Genomic DNA, 19,329 nt, shown 5'->3' with positions numbered 1-19,329 from the left:
TCCCTATTCTCCAATAGCCCCTTGTCCTCTGGTTGCAGAAAAGCTCTATATCACACCCTTTGGCTTTTTATTACCCCCAAAGAAGGATTGCAGCCTTCACCTACCACTATTTTCTTCTCTGCACTGCTCTGCTCTGTGATGTAATGTTTGCCTCTGGTAATTAGCTAGCTGGCTGGAATTAACTCTGTCAGCTGCCTGCTTTAGGCTTAAGCATCTTGGAGATCAAGTGAACAAAAAGGAGGCTGTTCTTTAATAAATAGTTGTAGAAGGAATTAATTAAAAATGATTTTCTTAAAAAAAATGATTTTCCATGGTTGGATCCTTGCATCATGTTCTCATGCATTTTCTCCAAGCCTTTCTAGGGAGAGAGAAAGGACATCTAAGAATCTCAGGCTAGTGAAAGGAGTATCCATTCTAGAAGTGTCTTTATATACTCAGGATATATAAACCAGAATGAAGTAAGAAATGCAATATAATAGGTCAGAGAAGAAAAAAGTTTTCTTCATTTCAAACAATTACTTAAATCCTAATCAAGTCTAAAACTTTGACCAAACAGCTGACCTCAAGCACCATGTAGAATACTGGAACTGACTCTGTTTCGAGCAATCAGCATGAAATATAATGAAATTCAAAATAGACAGGATACACATGATCCAGAGGGAAGTCATTAATACCCATGAATAATGATAAAGCAAAATACCATCTGCCAGAATAATGTAGCACATCATTTTAGAATTCCAATTAGCCTATAAACTAAAAACAGGGAACAAATATGCTTGCCCTGCCATGTGTGACCATGAATCCCTGATGTCTCCATCGCATTATATGTAAACTATAATCTGGGTGATGGAAACATTATCCATGTATGAATATATTTTGGAAAATGCATTTATTATTCTTTAAGAAACCGGTACAATTTTATGTAACCGGGTAGACCAGATGTCTTCTAATTAAGGCCACATATGTGTTTTCATTTATATTCTAATTGTGGAGTGAAAAAAATTGTGTCTGTTATAAACATAGTATATTAATTTTGCTGTAACAGTGTGGTTGCATTTAATTCTTCTATATATTTGGAGTTAGAGATAATGAAGCTTTTCCATCACCCTGTTATTCCAGGGAAAATTGCATAATTTATAATGGATTCAGATGTTCTAAGTCATTTTCTTGGGCTATATTTTATGAAGCACATAGATATTAAAATCATAATACCCATTACTGGAAGTATTGTATTATACCTTGAAAAGAAATTTTTCTGATTACAAATGTGTGAAATAGTTCTACAAGCCAACTAGTCCATCACTCACCTTTTGAAATATCTCAAGAAGCAAAGCAAACTTGAGAACCTTTTGAACACTGATATTTTCCAGTATCCTTTGCTTTTCCCATGGTTTATTGTAGTGTAAACAGTACTAAAATTGGTATATTTGGAATTTCTAATTCCAGTGCTATCTTGACCCAGTTGTGTGATCTTGAAAAGTCACTTGAATCTTTTGATGCCTTGGTTTCCTCATCTATAAAATGTCTTCCCTGCTGCAAAGCGCTTATTGTAAAAATCGAAGAGTAAATGTGAAAAATGTCTTTGAAAAAGCACGTATCTAAAACCCTTGAAATAAAAAGTCATTTTTATTATCATGAGAAGAAAGGAAAATAGGCAGAATTGCCAACATTGTATGAAGAGGTAGAATTAAACGTTTAAAAAGAAGAACAAAAAGATCTCTCCAGGCAAGCTTAGAGTATTGATGCTACAATAAACAGCTATTGTTTAGTCAGAAGGATTATTGTTCTGATAATCCATCTCTTTCCTAGGGCTGAAACAGAAGGCAAAGCTAATACCTGACCTTGCAGCTGACCTCTTTCTGGTTTTAACTCTAAGAGGGAATGCTTTGAGTTGTAGGACATTTAAATTTGTGTAATAAAGAGTTATATTATAATAAGGTGCTGTATTCTGATTATTAGCAACATCAATCAATCTCCATTATCCATAAGCTCAAAATGAGATGGCTTGTATATATTTTTTTAAGAATGAAAGAATGCACTCCAAATGATACACTCTGCCTCTGAGAAATGGGTCAGGGACAGGATAGGGAAGAAAACATGGTGAAAACAGACAGTAACATTTTATTTTATATATTTCTATACTGTTTGAATGTTGTACTAAGTAAAAATAATCACATATTCCTTAAGTAGGGGAGAAAAACACCATGCAATAAAGACAAACAAACAGAGATAGGATCAAAGATAAGTCAACCCAGTCACCTTTAAGTCAAATTCTGGGTCTGAGAACTGACTAGCTCAAATGTCTCAAATCTTGAATTTCCTATTGGTGTCATCAAACCATAAAGTAGGATCCTTTTGAAATGTCCTTAAGAAAGCAAGTTAAATAGATTTACTTTAATTTATATGATTAAACGGAAAACAAAAATATAAGAACCTTAGCATAACTTTAAATTATATATATATATCATTTATTGAAATATAAAGATCTTCATTTACACATTTTAAAATGAAAACATGAGCAGGGGCATTTGTAATGTATTTTGTACTGGTGGACCCTCCCAATCAAGTTAATTCTTCTCACACATTCACCACACCGTTGTTTGGGGAACACTTAAGTATTTTTCCTATTTATTATTTCCAAAATATAATTTTTGGACATTCAAAAGTGCAACAGTTAATGTGCCTGTGGGAAATATCACAGTTAAAAAAATATAAACAAAGGCAGTGATACAGCTTGTCATAAATGATTTGGCAGTATTCTCCAAGTCTATATAGAAATACATATATACATATTGATGTATAACATCATTTTATCTTACGTCCCTCTTCACAAAAATAGGACCATTTTGTACAGATTGGCAGACCACATTTTAAGGACATCCTTGATCACTTAAAAATTCACAAATTGTGCTTCTTAGGCCAGCTTTGATTGTCATAATAAAAATAGAAAGCAGGGAGGACTGGTAAATTTTCTTCTGGGGACTTTTCAGGAGGCCAAAGAGAAATAAATCTGTGATATATTGAAAACACTGTAAAAAAAAAAAAAAAAGCAGTCACAAAGACTCAGGGGGAGCATTTGTTAGGACTGCAAACTGCTGGCCTGAGAATTTTTATCCAGCCTCATGATGTCAAGCAAGATTCAAAGTAACATGAAAATGCAAAGCACCAACAAAAGAAGGCTACATAAGTGAGAGTAAGCGATAAACAGAATGCTTGAGCTATGATTCTAGAAACACAAATGTATTTCAGGTCTAATTGGTTCTGAAGAATCTAATCAGGTTTTCTTTTTTAATTGGCCAATCTGGCTCAGTCTTCATATTTACCATAAAAAGGGTGGATTAGAAAGTTGGGGCTTGCGTTGAGATTACACCAGTAGGTAGTCAAGTACCTTGTTATTGCTTCTACAGTTTACAAAGCATCACCTGTCAGCAGCACACACAGTGATTGCAGTAATCACAACCCATGTTTCATTCATATGGTGTCAGCAATTGAGCAGTTTTGCAAAGAATGTCAATGAACCCATGTCAACCAGTTTGACAGTTTGGATGGATTTGACAATTCATTCTCCTGTCTAACTCCAAAAAATGAGTAAAATTTTTCATCAAATATTGAGTTCATCAAAATATTGGCATGCTGACTTGCATCATTTTTGTACATGCCTCTTCCAGAAATGAAAAACAAAAAAAACAAGCATAGATCCCCCATGCAGTGGGAAGCAGTGTCTTCACTTTTGGAAGATCTGCCAAACCAAGATTTAGCTTTCTTAGCCTCAGCTAAGATAATTAAGAGTAGCAATTGCTAGATACAAGACCGTAAATGTGACTGACCTGAAGTCAAGGATTTAAGCAGTAGGCTTCCTGCAGGGTTGAATTCTAGCACGGTTCCAAATTTCAAATTATTTTTCCCCCAGGACAACTTCCTATAACCTAAGCTGATCAAAACAGCCAGGGAGTTTATAAAATACAGGTTCCTGCTCCCCAAAGGCTTAATAAATCAGAATCACTGGGGTGGGGATCCAGAATCTAATGATTCTGATTGCCAGCCTCATTTGGGAACCAAAGATACAGGTTAATGCACATACAGCCTTCACCAAACTGCCTTTACGATCACAGAGTTTCAATCTATTTCTTTTTGGAGCAAGAGATAAGGGAATGGGGCTGATGTTCAGGGACTCTTTCTGAATTCTGGGGATTCAGAGAATTAAAAAAAAATCTGGGTTGGGATCCATCAGAGTTATCACTAGGCATGGGAAAAAACCTCTGCAAAGCCAGTCTTTTTGCTGATGATTATATTTTCCATTGGGCAGCAATGAGATGTCTTGCTTATGCCTTTATATTGAAAATACTTTGGGGTTTTTTTTAAATCCCATTACTTCAGAGGGTAGTTAATGGTTTTTAGTACAATTGGTTAGCAAACCTATTCAGTACACAATTAAAAACTCTGACTTCCTGGAAGACACTACTTTTACTTTGTTTTCTATGTTCAACTAAATTTAATCCACTAAAGCTATTACCATATCTTACAGAGAAACATGTTATTTAATATAAATGTGAAAAAAGGTCAAACTTGTCACCTACTTAGTAAGGGTGTTTTTTTTACCTCGTGCTTTCTCTGTAGGGAAAACTTGTTACATATACACATTTAGCATTGCTGATAACAGCCATGTTATTATAAACGTAGATTAAAATATGCAAATGAGTTTGGGGCTTCTAAACAACCCAAATCTATTAAACAAGGTTGGTTAATTATTATCTTTTATCTCTTTAACACTAAAAAAAGGTAAAATGCTATAGTACCAGTACCTTTTAAGGTTCAAAGTGGTTTTGCATGTACTTCATTCATAAGAGAGTTCAACAGCAGCTGACACTAGGTTTCAAGAGGGAAGTACATGAATGGATTGAGTGGTCTCTTCAAAAGTCCAGAAAAGATATTTAATACAAATCTAAACACATCCTGGATTAGAATTTTTTACATAATTACAATGCTGGAGTTTTGTCGCAGTAAAACTTGTGTACGTCAGAATCTCACCAATGCCCTTGAAACACAAAGTTCATCTTCCGTGGCCTATCATTACCTTGTCCATCTACCTCCAAACTGCACACACCGCTGAGATGCTACTGAAGCATTGCAAGAGGCAATGCTGAAAAGGTTCATTTCACTTTATCCCATTCATTCATATTTAGAAGCCTCCCAAAAGCCCTTGGCTGGTAACTTCTCTTTACACATCATCCAAGTCCTCCTCTCAACCGTTGCATTGCAATAAAGTGGTTTTCTTAAAGGTGTCCAAAGGTAGTACCAGGAGTGGAAGGTACCTCCTGAATCCACCAGTTACAGGAAGCTGTCCTCCACCAGGTCTGAGGAGTCTATGCCAATGTCGTCCATCATGTCAATGTCCTCAATGGTCTCATCCTCTCTCTTGATGAAGGTAGAACTGCTGGAACCTGTTTCAATGGCACTCTCTTCAGAGGTCTGCGAGCTGGAGGACAGAGAGAAGAGGAAAATATTAAGGCTAATGTACAGACCAATAGGCCATGGTTGCATTTCTTGGATGGCCCTTGCAAAGGTTAAGGAGCTCTTTTTGCAAAATTCTTTGGCATTCAAACTCAGTCCACCTTAGTTTGGCAAGATTCTTCCATGGAGCCAGATAGCTACTTATCATCCATCATGCTGCAGTGGGTCATGTGAAAAACCAAAGTCTGCAGGTAATCTTTAAATTTGCTTTGGCCCTTCAGCTTTCCTTCTCTTCTGCCAAGTTTTTAATCAAAGTTGCTAACAAGCTGTGGCAATTTCTACTTTCCCTACTCAATTCTAATGGAAGAGAAACTAAGCAATGCATGATCAAAAGGCATGGAGAAAGAACATGAACTGAATTAAATCATCTACAAATTGTAGCCAAGTTCTCCCCCAAAACCTCTTGAACACACATATTTTGTTCTCAGGATTTCATCCCACTCCCCTGGAATACCCTCCCTCCTCCTTCTCCTCTTTATCTAATCCTCACCCATCCCACCCCCACCTAAATCTTGAAGGTGCAGGTGAAGAGTTTAGAGTTAATAGAGCAATGGTTAAGAGGGAAAGTTCTACAGTCAAAAGATGTCGATATGGACTAGTTCCACCACTTATTTATGTGATACGATGTCACTCAAGTTACTTAAACTGCCCCCCCTCACCAAGTTCTTTGCCCTTGCCTGTGAACTGGGATGACAATAGTTTCTACCTGTTTGTTAGGGGAATTAAATAAGATGACCATAAAGCACCGAGCGCAATGCCTAGAACATAGTAAGTGCTAAATAAATGTTAGCTACTATTATCAGATTCTCACCTGGATATTAAATGATATTAGAGAATAGGTGATAATATTATTTTGTTTGACAATGATTTGGGGGTTATAACCGAGACTGTATTTTCTTTTAGGAGATTATACTGGAATATTGAGGGTGAGGTATCATGGTATTTCACTTAGCTTCAAATGATTGAGAAAAAAAGGACAAATTATGCATAACATAATAAATTTGACAAATAAAGCAAATGTGGCAAAAGATTAACTATTAAATCTAAGGGGTGGGTGGTTATGTGGGTGTCATTATATTATTCTCTCATTTTTTAATGTACCTTTGTGGGGGATTTTTGGTATGCTGTATGGCGGGGCTCACATTTCTTTCTTTTTCCATGTGAGTATCCCATTATTGCAGCACCACTCGTTAAATTTTTGTATATTTTTTCCTTCTTTTGTTTGCTTCTTTGTTTGTTTTTGGGAAGTGCATGGTCTGGGAATCCAATTTGGGTCTCCTGCATGGCAGGTGAAAATTCTACCACTGAATTACCCTTGCACCCCTATTCTCTCATTTTTTATGTACTTTTTAAAATTTTTCATAAACATTTTTAGGAAAATAATCTTGCTTAAAGCCTCCAACTCATCATGATTTGCCATCTCTCCTCCCTTCTCTAAATTCATAACTATATTATCTTATCCTGCCTTGTATTGCAATCAAAATGTTTATGTGTATCTTTTCTCTCCAAACAGATCCTGACCTGCTGAAGGTGTGCTGAGGGTACTGAAGGCAGAAATGGTTTGGGCTCCTGGTTGTGCAGTTACAGCACCATGCCATATGAATGGCACATATACTATAAATACTGGTTGGCCCAGCCAGAGGGATGAGCTGCACACAGACAGAAACATGCAAACACACACACATCAAACAGGGGATCTCAACCCTTTCAGCTGCTTTTCCTGTCAGATTCCTCGCCCTCTCTCACCTTTCTGCATCAGTGCCAGAGCAGGGAATTAAGCCTGGTCAATGGGAGCTCTCTCCTGACTATAGGAAATAACCTGCTGCCATCTTCCCAAGTCTCTTTGACCTGTGAGCTCCTAGACCCTCTGGCACTATTGAGCTGCAGTGCTCCTAAATATCTCCCCACAAACTGGGCCCTTCTCTATGACTGAGGTTTTGCCCCTGTTCCTAGTATGTAGTCTATCCCCACCCCACCCCCTAACCCCATTTAACACCCTGGTCCTGGAGCCTCATTTTGAGTCCAAGTCCACTTGACTGGTCTTGATAAACATCTAGTCCTGGAAGTTCCACTCCCTGAGAGTCTAGAACCTGTCAACAGCCAGAGGCCATAAACAACTCTTGGACATTGACCCAATCCAGCTAGAGCCTGCATTGAGGACACTTCCTTGGACACTGCATTTTGGACTTGGAGGAATGTTAATACAGCTGAGCCTTTGGCTGAGTTATATCCTGGCACCAGCCCTCCCTGGTCTGACATTCTTTCTCTGCTAGTCTATCGCACAAAGAGAAGGCACAGGTGTGAGCACAGAGGAAGCTAACTTTCATCAAGACTCAGCACCAGATCATTGCTGCTGATCTCAGCTTCAAAGTGGGCCTTAGAGCTGACAACTGGCCTTACTTCTGGTTCTCAAGCCACAGTGCCCATCTTGTAGCCCAGGGCCTGGCTCCCAATGGGGTACTGACCTAGCACACCCAAAGCTCTCTACGATGTGAGCCTGTCTATGTCTGCTACCCAACCAGAGCCTAGCATCCTCAATTCTGGCTGTGCATTAGCATCAACTCGGTAATAAATTAATAGATTTAGGCAATGATCAGCAATGGCTACTAATACCTCAGAAAGAGATAAAGTTCCCTCAGAATGACCACGTTGATTCCTGGCTGCCTGAATCAGAGCATCCCAACTCTGGGACTTCATCTCACTAACCTCACGCACCTGTCAGGGATACAGAATTTCTTCCATTCCAGTTTGACCTGAACTGGAGTAGTTGTTCGGGACATACTTTGCACACTTTTAAGAAGATCAAAGTTGTCACCTTTGCAGAAATTCTAATTAACTAATACTACTGGCACTCTTCTCTTTGAGGAAATATGTGTGAAATTCTGCAGCCCACACTGGTGTACTCCTAGAAAACTTCTGGCTGCCTTTTTAAACGCTATTTTATTGAGATATATTCACACACCATACAAACCACCCAAAGTATATAATCAGTGGCTCACAGTATCATCACATAGTTGTGCACGTAGCACCATGCTCAACTTTGGAACTTATTCATTACTCCAGAAAGGAAATAAAAAGAAAAAAGAAAACCCAAAACATTCCATACTCCTTATCCCCATCCATTACTGACCCATCATATTGGTGTGGTACATTCGTTACTGTTAATGAAAAATATTAAGATAGCACTGTTAACTATAGTCCATAGTTCACCAGTAGGTACATTTTCCTCATATACCCCTCAACTATTAACTCCTTGTAATGGTGTCATACATTTGTTCCAGTTCATGAAAGAACTTTTTTTTATTTGTGCAGTTAATCACAGTCATTGTCCACTATGAGATTCACTGTTATACGTTCCCATGTTTTAACCTCCAACTTTCTTTCTGTTGACATACATCACTCTAACTTCCACTTTCCACCACTTTCACCCACAATTCAGTATCATTAATTATTCTTACAATAACACGCTACCTTCACTCACTTCTATTCATTTCCAAACGTTTAAGTTCAGCTTAGTTAAACATTCTGCGCATGTTAAGCAATCGCTCCCCATCCTAGAGCCTCATTCTATATCCTGGTAACCTATATTCTTTATTTTATGCCTAAGAGTTTACATATTATAATTAGCTCATATTAGTGACAGCATATAGTATTTTTTCTTTTGTGTCTGACTTATTTCACTTAGCATAATGGCCTCAAGGTTCATCCATTTTGTCCCAGGCTTCAGGACTTTATTCTTTTTTACTGCTGAATAACATTCCACCATATGTATATATCATATTTTTGTTTATTCATTCATCTGTTGATGGACACTTGGGCCATTTCCTTCTTTTGACAATTGTGAACAATGCCCTATGAACAACAATGTGCAAATGTCTGTTCCCACTTCTGCTTTCAGATCTTCTGGGTATATATTGCATAGCAGATTGCCAGGTTGTAAGGCAACTCTATACTAAGCTTCCTGAAAAACTGACAAACCATCTTCACAGTGGCTGTACCATTTTACATTCCCAACAGCAGTGAATAAGTGCTCCTATTTCTCTACACTTCCCTGTTTGTTTAATAGCAGCCATCCTAATAGGTGTGAAATTGTATCTCATTGTTGTTTTGATTTGCATTTCCCTAGCAGCTAGTGATGCTGAGCATCTTTCTATGCTTTTAGCCATTTGTATTTCCTCTTTGGAAAAATGTCTATGTATGTCTTTTGCCCATTTTTAAATTGGGTTGTCTTTTTATTATTGAATTGTAGGAATTCTTTATATATTCCGGATATCAAATTCTTATCAGATTTGTTGTTTCCAAATATTTTCTCTCATTTAGTCTACTACCTTTTCATCCTTTTGACAAAGCCATTTGAAGCATAGAAGTATTCAATTTTGAGGAGGTCCCATGTTTTTATTTTTTCTTTTGTTGCTTCTTTGTGCTTATTTTGTCTATTATTAGATCTTGAAGATGTCTCCGTACATATTCTTCTAGGAGTTTTATGATACTGATTCTTATATTTAGGTCTTGGAACCATTTTTACTTAATTTTTGTATAAGGTATGAGATGGGTGCCCTCTTTCATTCTTTTGGATATGGCTATCCAGATCTCCCAACATCATTTATTGCAGAAACTGTTCTGTCCCAGTTGAGTGTATGTGGGGGCCTTGTCAAAATTCAATTGATTATAGATCTGAGGATCTATTTCTGAACTCTCAATTCAGTTCCATTGATTGACAGTTTATCTTATGCCAGTACCATGCTGTTTGGACCACTGTGGCTTTATAATATGCTTCAAAAACAGGAAGTGTGAGTCTTCCCACTTTAGTCTTCTTTTTCAAGATATTTATAGCTATTCAAGGCCCTTTACCCTTCCAAATAAATGTGTTAATTAGCTTTTCTATTTTGCAAAGTAGGCTGTTGGAATTTTGATTGGTCTTGCACTAATCTGTAGATAAACTGGGGTAGAAGTGACATCTTAACAACATTTAGCTTTCCAATCCAAGAATGCAAACGGTTTTTCCATTTATTTAGGTCTTCTTTGATTTCTTTTAGCAATGTTTCTAGTTTTCTGAGCACAAATCTTTTACACCTTTGGTTAAATTTATTCCTAGATATTTGATTCTTCCAGTTGCTTTTATAAATGAAAATTTTTTCTTGATATGGATAAAAACCTTTGGATAGCTCATTACTAGTGTATAGAAACACCACTGAGTATTGCATGATGATCTTGTATCCCGTCACTTTACTGAACTCATTTATTAGCTCTAATAGCTTTGTTATAGTGTTTTCAGCATTTCTATATATATGTCTTCTGTATGTAGTCTGCAAATACTGAACGTTTTACGTCTTCCTTTCCAATTCGTATGCATTTTATTTCTCGTTCTTGCCTAATTACTCTAGCTAGAACTTCTAGCACAATGTTGAATAAAAGTGGTGACAGTGGGATCATTGTCTTGTTTCCAATCTCAGAGGGAAAGCTTTCAGTCTCTCATGATTGAGTATGATGTTATCTGTGGGTTTTTCATATATGTCCTTTACCAAATTGAGGAAATTTCCTTTGATTCCTACCTTTCAAAGTGCTTTTTCAAGAAATGATGCTGAATTTTGTCAAATGCCTTTTCTGAATCAATCAAGTTGTTTAAGTGGGTTTCCCCTTTTGATTTGCTAATGTGGTGTATTACATTAATTGATTTTCTTGTGTTGAATCACCTTTGCATACCTGGAGTAAAACTCATTTGATCATGGTGGTTTTAATGTGCTGTTGGAATTGATTTGTAAGTATTTTGTTGAGGATTTTTGCATCTATATTCATTAAGATAATAGTCTGTAGCTTTCTTTCCTTGTAGTGTTTTTAATTAGACTTTGATACTATGTGTCATGGTCAGGCTCATGTGTCAACTTGGCCAAGTGGTGGTACCTGTTTGTCTGGTTCGGCAAGTGCTGACCTGTCTTTTGTGATGAGGACATTTCATAGAATTAAATCATGATCATGTCGGCTGCATCCACAGCTGATTCCATTTGTAATCAGCCAAGGGGGAGTGTGTTCTGCAGTGGGTGATGCTTCATCTAATCACTGGAAGCCTTTTAAGGAGGATTCAGAAGAGACAGGCTCTTCCTGCTTCGGCTGGCAAGACTCTCCTGTGGAGTTCATCCAGACCCTCCAACGGAATCATCAGCTTCGCAGCCTGCCCTGCGAATTTTGGACTCTGCATTCCCATGGTCACGTGAGACACTTTTATAAATTTTATATTTGCGAGTGTTCCCTGTTGATTCCGTTTCTCTAGAGAACCCTAACTAATACACTAGGTGATGTTGGCTTCATAGAATGAGTTAGGTAGTGTTCCTTCTTCTTCAAGTTTTTGGAAGAGTTTGAGCAGGAATGATATTTAATTCTTCTTGGGAGTGCTTGGTAAAATTTACCTGGTAAGCCTGGGCTTTTCTTTGTTGACAAGTTTTTGATGACTGATTCAATCTCCTTAATTTTGATTGGTTTTATGCTGGTTTTAATCTGTTATTACCCCAGAAAAGCCAATATTCTTTTAGTCTAGTCTTGCTGAGGTTGATCTATTGTTGGGTGGGACCTTTGGATTGGGTTGTTTCCATAGAGAAACTGCCCATTCAAGGTGTGTCTTGGTCTGCTTACTGGAGTCCTTTAAGAGAGCTCACAGAGAGAGAAAGTGAAAGTTGAGAAAGAAAATGCCCCAGAAGAAGCCAGAAGGACCCAGAGGAGCTGAGAGAACCATTTTTGAAACCAACCCAATCCAGGAGAGAAAGGCCAGCAGACGTTGCCACGTGTTTTCTGTGTGACAGAGGAACTCCAAGCGCTATGTGTTTCTCTTTAGAATCAAGGTATCTTTCTCTGGATGCCTAAATTTGGAAATTTCCATGGCCTTAGAACTGTAAATTTTTAACCTAATGAATCTCCTTTGTAAAAGTCAATCCATTTCTGGTATATGGTATTCTGGCAACTCTAGCAAACTGAAACAGGTTTGTGGAGGTCTTCTATTTCTTCCTGAGTCAGCGAACATTGTTCATGTGTTTCTAGGAAGTTGTACATTTCATCTAAGTTGTCAACTTTGTTGGCTTACAGTTGTTCATAGTATCCTCTTATAATCTTCTTTATTTCTTCAGGGTCCACAGTAATGACGCCCCTCTCATTCCTGGCTTTATTTACTGCATCTTCTTTTGTCTTTGTCAGTCTGGATAAGGGCTTATCTATTTTATTGATATTCTCAAAGAACAAACTTTTGTTTTTATTGATTCTTTATTTTTTTTTTCATTCTCCACTTCATTTAATTCCACTCTAATCTTTGCACTTGTTTCCTTCTGCTTGCTTTGGGATTAGTTTGCTGTTCTTTCTCTAATTTCTCCTCTTCAGTTAGGTCATTAGTTTTAGCTTTTTTTCCTTTTTAATATAGGCAGTTAGGGCTATAAATTTCTTTCTCAGCACTGCCTTTGCTATATTCCATAAATTCTGATAGGCTGTATTCTCTTTTTCATTCATCTTGAGTTATTTACTGATTTCCCTTGTAATGTCTTCTTCGGCCCTCTTATTGTTTAAGAGCTTCTTGTTTAACCTCCATATATTTTCCAGTTCTGCAGTTGTTATTGATTTCCAACCTCATTCTATTAAGATCAAAGAAAGTGCTTTGTATAATCTCAATCTTTTTAAATTAATTAAGACCTGTTTTATGCCCTAGCCTACTGTATATTCTGGAGAATGTTCCATGAGTACTTGAAAAGAATGTATAGCCTGCGTGTTTTGGGGTGCAAAGCTATACATGTCTGTTAGGTTTAGTCCATTTATCGTACTATGTAGGGCTTTTTTGTTTCCTTATTGATCCTCTGTTTAGATGTTCTATCTCTTGAGACAGTGTTGTGTTGAAGTCTCCCACTATTATTGCAGGACGTCTATTATTCCCTTTAGTTTCACCAGTGTTTGCCTCAGGAACGTTGGAGCAACTTATTTAGGTGCATAAATATGTATGATTGTTATTTCTTCTTGGTGAATTGCCCCTTTTATTAATATATAGTGCCCTTCTTTATCTCTCATAACAGTTTTGCATTTAAAGTTTATATTGTCTGATTTTAGTATAGCTAACCCTATTGCTTGCAGAGAATATCTTTTTCCATCCTTTCACTTTCAATTTATTTATATCTGTGTGTCTAAAATGAGTCTCTTGTAAACAACATATATAAATTTGGATTATCTTTTTTTAATCCATTCTGACAATCTGTGTCTTTTGATTGGAGAGTTTATTCAATTTTGAAGAACATTCAATATTGTTACTGTAAAGGCAATACTTCCTTCAAGCATTTTGTCCTTTGGCTTTCTTTTGCCAGGTCTATTTTTTCCTTCTTTTTATCCTTTTAGTTACCCTTATAAATACTGTTCAATTCTGTACCCTCCCGAGGCCTCTCTCTCCTGTCTTTTCTTTTCAGCAGAAGAACTCCTTTTTGTAGCTCTTGTAGGGCCAGTCTCTTATTAAACAGTTTTCTGTTTATCTGCTTAAACTCTCCCTCACTTTTTAAACTTTTTTATTGTAAACTATAACATATATACAAAGCAAAGTAAGAAAAAGCAAAATTTTCAAAGCACACTTCAATAAGTAGTTACAGAATAGATTCCAGAGTTTGTCATAAGCTAGCATTCTACCATCTCAGATTTTTCCTTCTAGCTGTTCCAAAACACTGGAGACTAGAAGGAACATTAATATAGTGATTTAGCAGCCATGCTCTTTTGTTAAATTTTGGTTTCTCTGATATACATCCTCCTCTCCTTTGATCCTTCTCCTAAAATACAGGGACTTTTAGGCAATGCCTGTTCTGACTTTTTCGTGATGAGAAGGGGGTGTCCACACTAAAGGACAGGGGGATGTAATTAACTGATAATCTTGAAGAGGCTGGTCCCCTTGGGTTTCAGGATTTATCTGACCTAGGAACCCTCTGGGAATTACAGGTTCCAGGAAAGCAAACTTAGTGCTCGAAATCTTCATAGAGTCTCAGTTTGAGCCCTAGGTGCTCTAAAGACTCAACAGAATGGGGTTTAGTAAATCATGGCAATTAGCATTATCTAACTGAAGCTTGCAGAAAAGTAGCCTCCACAATAGCCTTTTGACTCCATTTGCTCTCTCTTGGCCACTGATGCCTTATTTCATTGCATTCTTTTCCTATTTTCGGTCCAGAAGGTATTGTCAATCCCATGGTGCCATGGCCAGAATCATCCCTGGGAGTCATGCCTCCCATTGTCAGGGAGATTTTTACCTCTGAATGTCATGTCCCATGTAGTGGAGGAGGGTAATGACTTTCCTTGCAATTGGGTTTGGAGAGAGAGAAAGAACACATCTGACCAACAAAAGAGGTTTCCTGGAAACAACACTTAGGCCTTGTTATGGGTAGTTTTAGCTTCTTCCCTATAGAAATAAGTTTCACAAGGGCAAGGCTCAAAATCAAGGCTTGGCTGTTTTCCTAGGAGTTTACAATGGTCGAGAGGGTACCTGGGGTTTCCCAGATGGGAAAGCTTAATAGTTCTATATATATGTTTTTTTCCTTTGGACTCTCAAGGGATTCTACCAATACTTTTAAATTATCAGTCCACCATAGTCTGAGATGTATCCTAGCATTACATTAAGCTCTACAGAATTACAAGGCCTTGTTCTGGACTCCAGGAGTTTTGGTTGTTTAAATGAGGTTGATCCAGACAGGCTGATTTAGATTATGTGTTACAGAAAGTTTAGGTTCTAGACATAAAAAAAACCTCTCTGTCTTTGATCTTATATAGTAGGTGAAAGTCTAGAGTACATACACTATCATCTTTCACCCTGTATTCTGATTGACCTTAGACCCAGCCAGATTGGCTTCGTTGTTAACTCAAATTCAGGCCTGATCTCTTTTTTGGTTATTTCAGCTGTTATGGTATACAGCTATGCTAATTTGGGGGGCTGCAGCACTCCATTTCTGGGTCTTAGGTGTCACAGAGTTACTTAAAGTTCCAGGGAAATACCAGCTGATACACAAATAGCTCAGTATCTAGAACCTAGAAATACATTTACAACTTCAGACTATAAGGGTTTATAATCCAGGGTCCAATTTTCTTCTAAGTACTTTCTAAAAAAGAAATTAGCATATTTGCTGTTTTGTTTCTGGCTTATTTTGCACAATACGTTGTCCCCAAGATTTACGCATTTTGTTGCATGCCTTTCAATGTCCTTCCTTTTTATAACTGCACCAAATTCCATCATATAGATGTATCATAGTCCGCCATTCTGCTTCTCAGTCACCGCACTCTATGGCTCCCTCCATCTATTGGGCATCATGGATAATGTTCAAAATAAACAAACCACATCTTACAGTATCCTCACTTGGTTGCACAATCAGCAGCATTCTTAATTTTAGAAAATTTTCATTGATCCATAGTGACAGAGAACCGACAAACCAGAGTTACCCACTATCAAATCAAAACTACTCCTTATCACTTGTCCCTCCCTCCCTCCCAATTAGTTGCCCCTGGTCATGCTGTGGTATGGTGATGTCTTCCTGTTAACGATTGGTGGCCATAAAATGCATTTTTGGTTTTTCCCCTATACTCCTCTACCTCTTTGTCCACTATCAAACCTTTGAAGTCGTTCATGTGAAAACTTATTTATAATTGTAGATTCAATTATAATCTTCAGTGTCATACATGACACTATATATCTCTTTCAATCATATTCACCTTCAGTATGGTAATGTTACTTATAACCCTGCTAATTAGTTACCAATCATGTCTATCCATTCCCTTGTATTTAGGTTCAACCTCATTGGGTAGCCTTTCTTCCGTCTTTAGCTTTTGTGTTCCTCTAGGTTTACTATACTCTACAGTGTAACCTCTGAGATTACCTTTACCAGAGTCATAACAGCAAAATCATGCAGTATCTGTCTTTTTGTGTCTGACTTATTTCTCTCAGCCTTATGTCCTAAAAGTTCGTCCACATTGTCATATGCTTCAGGACCTCATTTTGTCTTGCAGCTGCATAATATTCCATCATATGTACCTACCACATTTTGTTTATCCACTCATCTGTGGATGGACACTTAGACTGTTTCCATCTTTTGGGAATTGTGAATGGTGCTGCTATGAACACTGGGGTGCAAATGTCTGTTTGAGTCACTGCTTTTAGCTCTTCTGGGTATATACTGAAATACTGGTATTGCCGGGTCATAGGGCAACTCAGTATTTAGTTTTCTGAGGAATAGTCAAACTGTTTTCCACAATGGCTATACCATTATACATTCCCACCAACAGGGAATAAGTGTTTCAATTTCTCCACATCCTCTCCAATATTTGTAGTTTTCTGTTTGTTTAATAGCAGCCGTTCTTATAGGTGTGAGATGGTATCTCATCGTTGTCTTAGTTTGCATTTCCCTTATAACTAATGAAAATGAACATATCTTCATGTGCTTTTTTTGGCCATTTGTAATTTGCTACAGAAAAGTATCTATTCATATTCTCTGCATTCTATAATTGGCTTGTTTGTTCTTTTGTGGTTGAGCTATATAATTTCTTTATGTACACAAGATATCAAGCCTTTATCTGATATGTGGTTTCCAAATATTTTCTCCCATTGAGCTGGCTGCTTCTTCACCTTTTTGACAAAGTCCTTTGAGGCACAGAAGCTCTTGAGCTTAAGGAGTTCCTGTTTTTCTATTTTGTCTTTCACTGCTTGTGCTTTGGGTGCAAAGTGTAAGAAGCTACCTCCTATTATTAGATCTTAAAGCTGTTTCCCTATTTCTTTTTCTAGAAGTTTTATGGTACTGGCTCTTATACGTAGGCCTTTAATCCATTTTGAATTAATTTTTGTATAAGGTGTAAGGTAGGGGTTCTCTTTCTTTCTTTTGGCTATTGATATCCAAGTCTCCCATGCCCATTCATTGAAGACTATTCTGTCCCATTTCAGTGGATTTGGGGGACTTATTGATGATCACTTGTCCACAGATATGGCGATCTATCTCTGAACTCTTGATTAAATTCCACTGATCAATACTTTGTGCCAATACCACGCTGCTTTGACTACTGGTTTCATGGTAAGCTTTAAAATCAAGAAGTGATGGTGCTCCCACTTTCCTCTTCTTTTTTAGCTATTAAGAGTTGAATAACTAATATCTTTAGCTATTCAGGGTCTCTTTCCCTTCCAAATAAATTTGATTACAAGCTTTTCCAAGTCTTTGAGTAGGTTGTTGGTATTGTGATTGATATTGCATTGAATCTGTAGACAGTTTGGGTAGAATTGACACTTAATGGCATTAAACCTTCCTATCCATGAGCCAGGCAGGTCTTTCCATCTATTTAGGTCATTTTTTATTTCTTTTAGCAATGTTTTATATTTTATGTGTACAAGTCCTTGACATCACTGGTTAGGCTTATTCTTAGATACCTGATTCTTTTGGTTGCTGTTTTAAATGGATTTTTTCTTTAATTGTCTCCTCAGATAGGTCATTGCTTATGCATAGAAATATTACTAATTTTTGTACATCAATCTTGTATCCTGTCACTTTGTTGAATTTGTTTATTAGCTCAAGTAGCTTTTTGTAGATTTCTCAGGGTTTTCTAAGTATAGGGTCATGTTATCTGCAAATAATTAAGGTTTTACTTCTTTCTTTCCTCTTTGAATGCCTTTTATTTCTTTCTCCTGTCTAATCAATTGAGCTAGAACTTCTAGTACAATACTGAATAATAGTTGTGATAACGGGCATCATTTGATCTTCTTCTCATTCCTGATCTTAGGGAGAATGCTTTCAGGCCCTCACCATTAATTATGATGCTGGCTATGTTTTTTTGTTTTCTTAGTGCACTTTGTGATATTAGGGAAGTTTCCTTTGAGTCTTCCCTTTTGAAGTGTTTTCATCTGGAAAAGATGCTGAATTTTGTAGGATACTTTTTCAGCATCGGTCAATATGATCATGTGATTTTTCCCTTTTGATCTGTTAAAGTGCTGTACTATGTTGATTGATCTTATTGTGTTGAACCACCTTTGAATTTTCTGGCATAAACCCCACTTGGTCTTAATGTATAACTCTTTTAATGTGTCAGTCATTCCTTACCAAACCAAGGCCTGGATCTCATGTAGGGGGTACAGTTCTACCTGAGGGTCTATTAAAAGCTAGGCAGGGGTGCATGGGCACTTCATTGGCAGATCACCCACCTGCCACAGGGAGACCCAGGCTCAATTCCAGGCCCATGCTCCCCAAAAAATAAATACAAAAATAAAATAATAATAATAAAATTAAAATATGAAAAAACCCTCACCTCAACAGTAGTAGGCCCCAAAGTCAGAAGAAGACACCTCAGACTGGTGCCACAGAAGGAGGAAAAATAAAAAACTAAATTACATTTAAAAATAAGAAATAAAAAATAAAAAATAGCACTACTTCCAATTATATATACATATATTAAAAGAGAGAAAAAAAGAAAGCCTAGGTATATAAGGAGTTTGCCACTCTGCACTTACTGCTTCTCACCAGCAGGTGGCATTCATGAGGCACTTCCTCCCCTCAGGCATGCCCCTCAATTGGCTGGGAAGATGGCATGCACCATGGTGGGAGGGAGGGGTTTGCTCCCAGCATGCAGTGGCAGGACAGTTGTTCCCAGCATGCAGGACAGTAGAACTAGCTGCAGCACCCAGGGGAGCAGCTGCCTTGCAGCACCCGGCACCCAGTGTAACCACCATACACCACGTCCAATGGGATGGCAATTCACAGCACCTGACTGGGTAACCACTCCCAGTGCCCAGGGTGGGGAAGGTCAGTGGGTGCTGCTCTTCATGGTGGATAGCCAAGCCCACCTCCAGGTCCCCCA

General features: G+C 37.6%; 1 protein-coding gene across 6 annotated transcripts in view; it reads right to left on the bottom strand.

Annotated features, from left to right (window-relative positions):
- Nucleotides 1-2,441: 2,441 nt before the first annotated feature.
- The window catches only part of PDGFRA (platelet derived growth factor receptor alpha), a 59,114-nt gene continuing 42,226 nt past the window's right edge, over nt 2,442-19,329 (bottom strand). For all 6 annotated transcript variants that reach the window (XM_077136888.1, XM_077136885.1, XM_077136884.1 and 3 more), the window contains one exon: nt 2,442-5,476. In XM_077136888.1, the coding sequence (XP_076993003.1) occupies nt 5,329-5,476 (148 nt within the window). In that variant the 3' untranslated portion in view covers nt 2,442-5,328. The remainder of the gene's footprint in view (nt 5,477-19,329) is intronic.

The sequence above is a fragment of the Tamandua tetradactyla genome, chromosome 19 (genome assembly GCF_023851605.1).
Source record: "Tamandua tetradactyla isolate mTamTet1 chromosome 19, mTamTet1.pri, whole genome shotgun sequence".
Classification (NCBI taxonomy): domain Eukaryota; kingdom Metazoa; phylum Chordata; class Mammalia; order Pilosa; family Myrmecophagidae; genus Tamandua; species Tamandua tetradactyla.
This window is presented reverse-complemented; position numbering and strand designations above follow the sequence as displayed.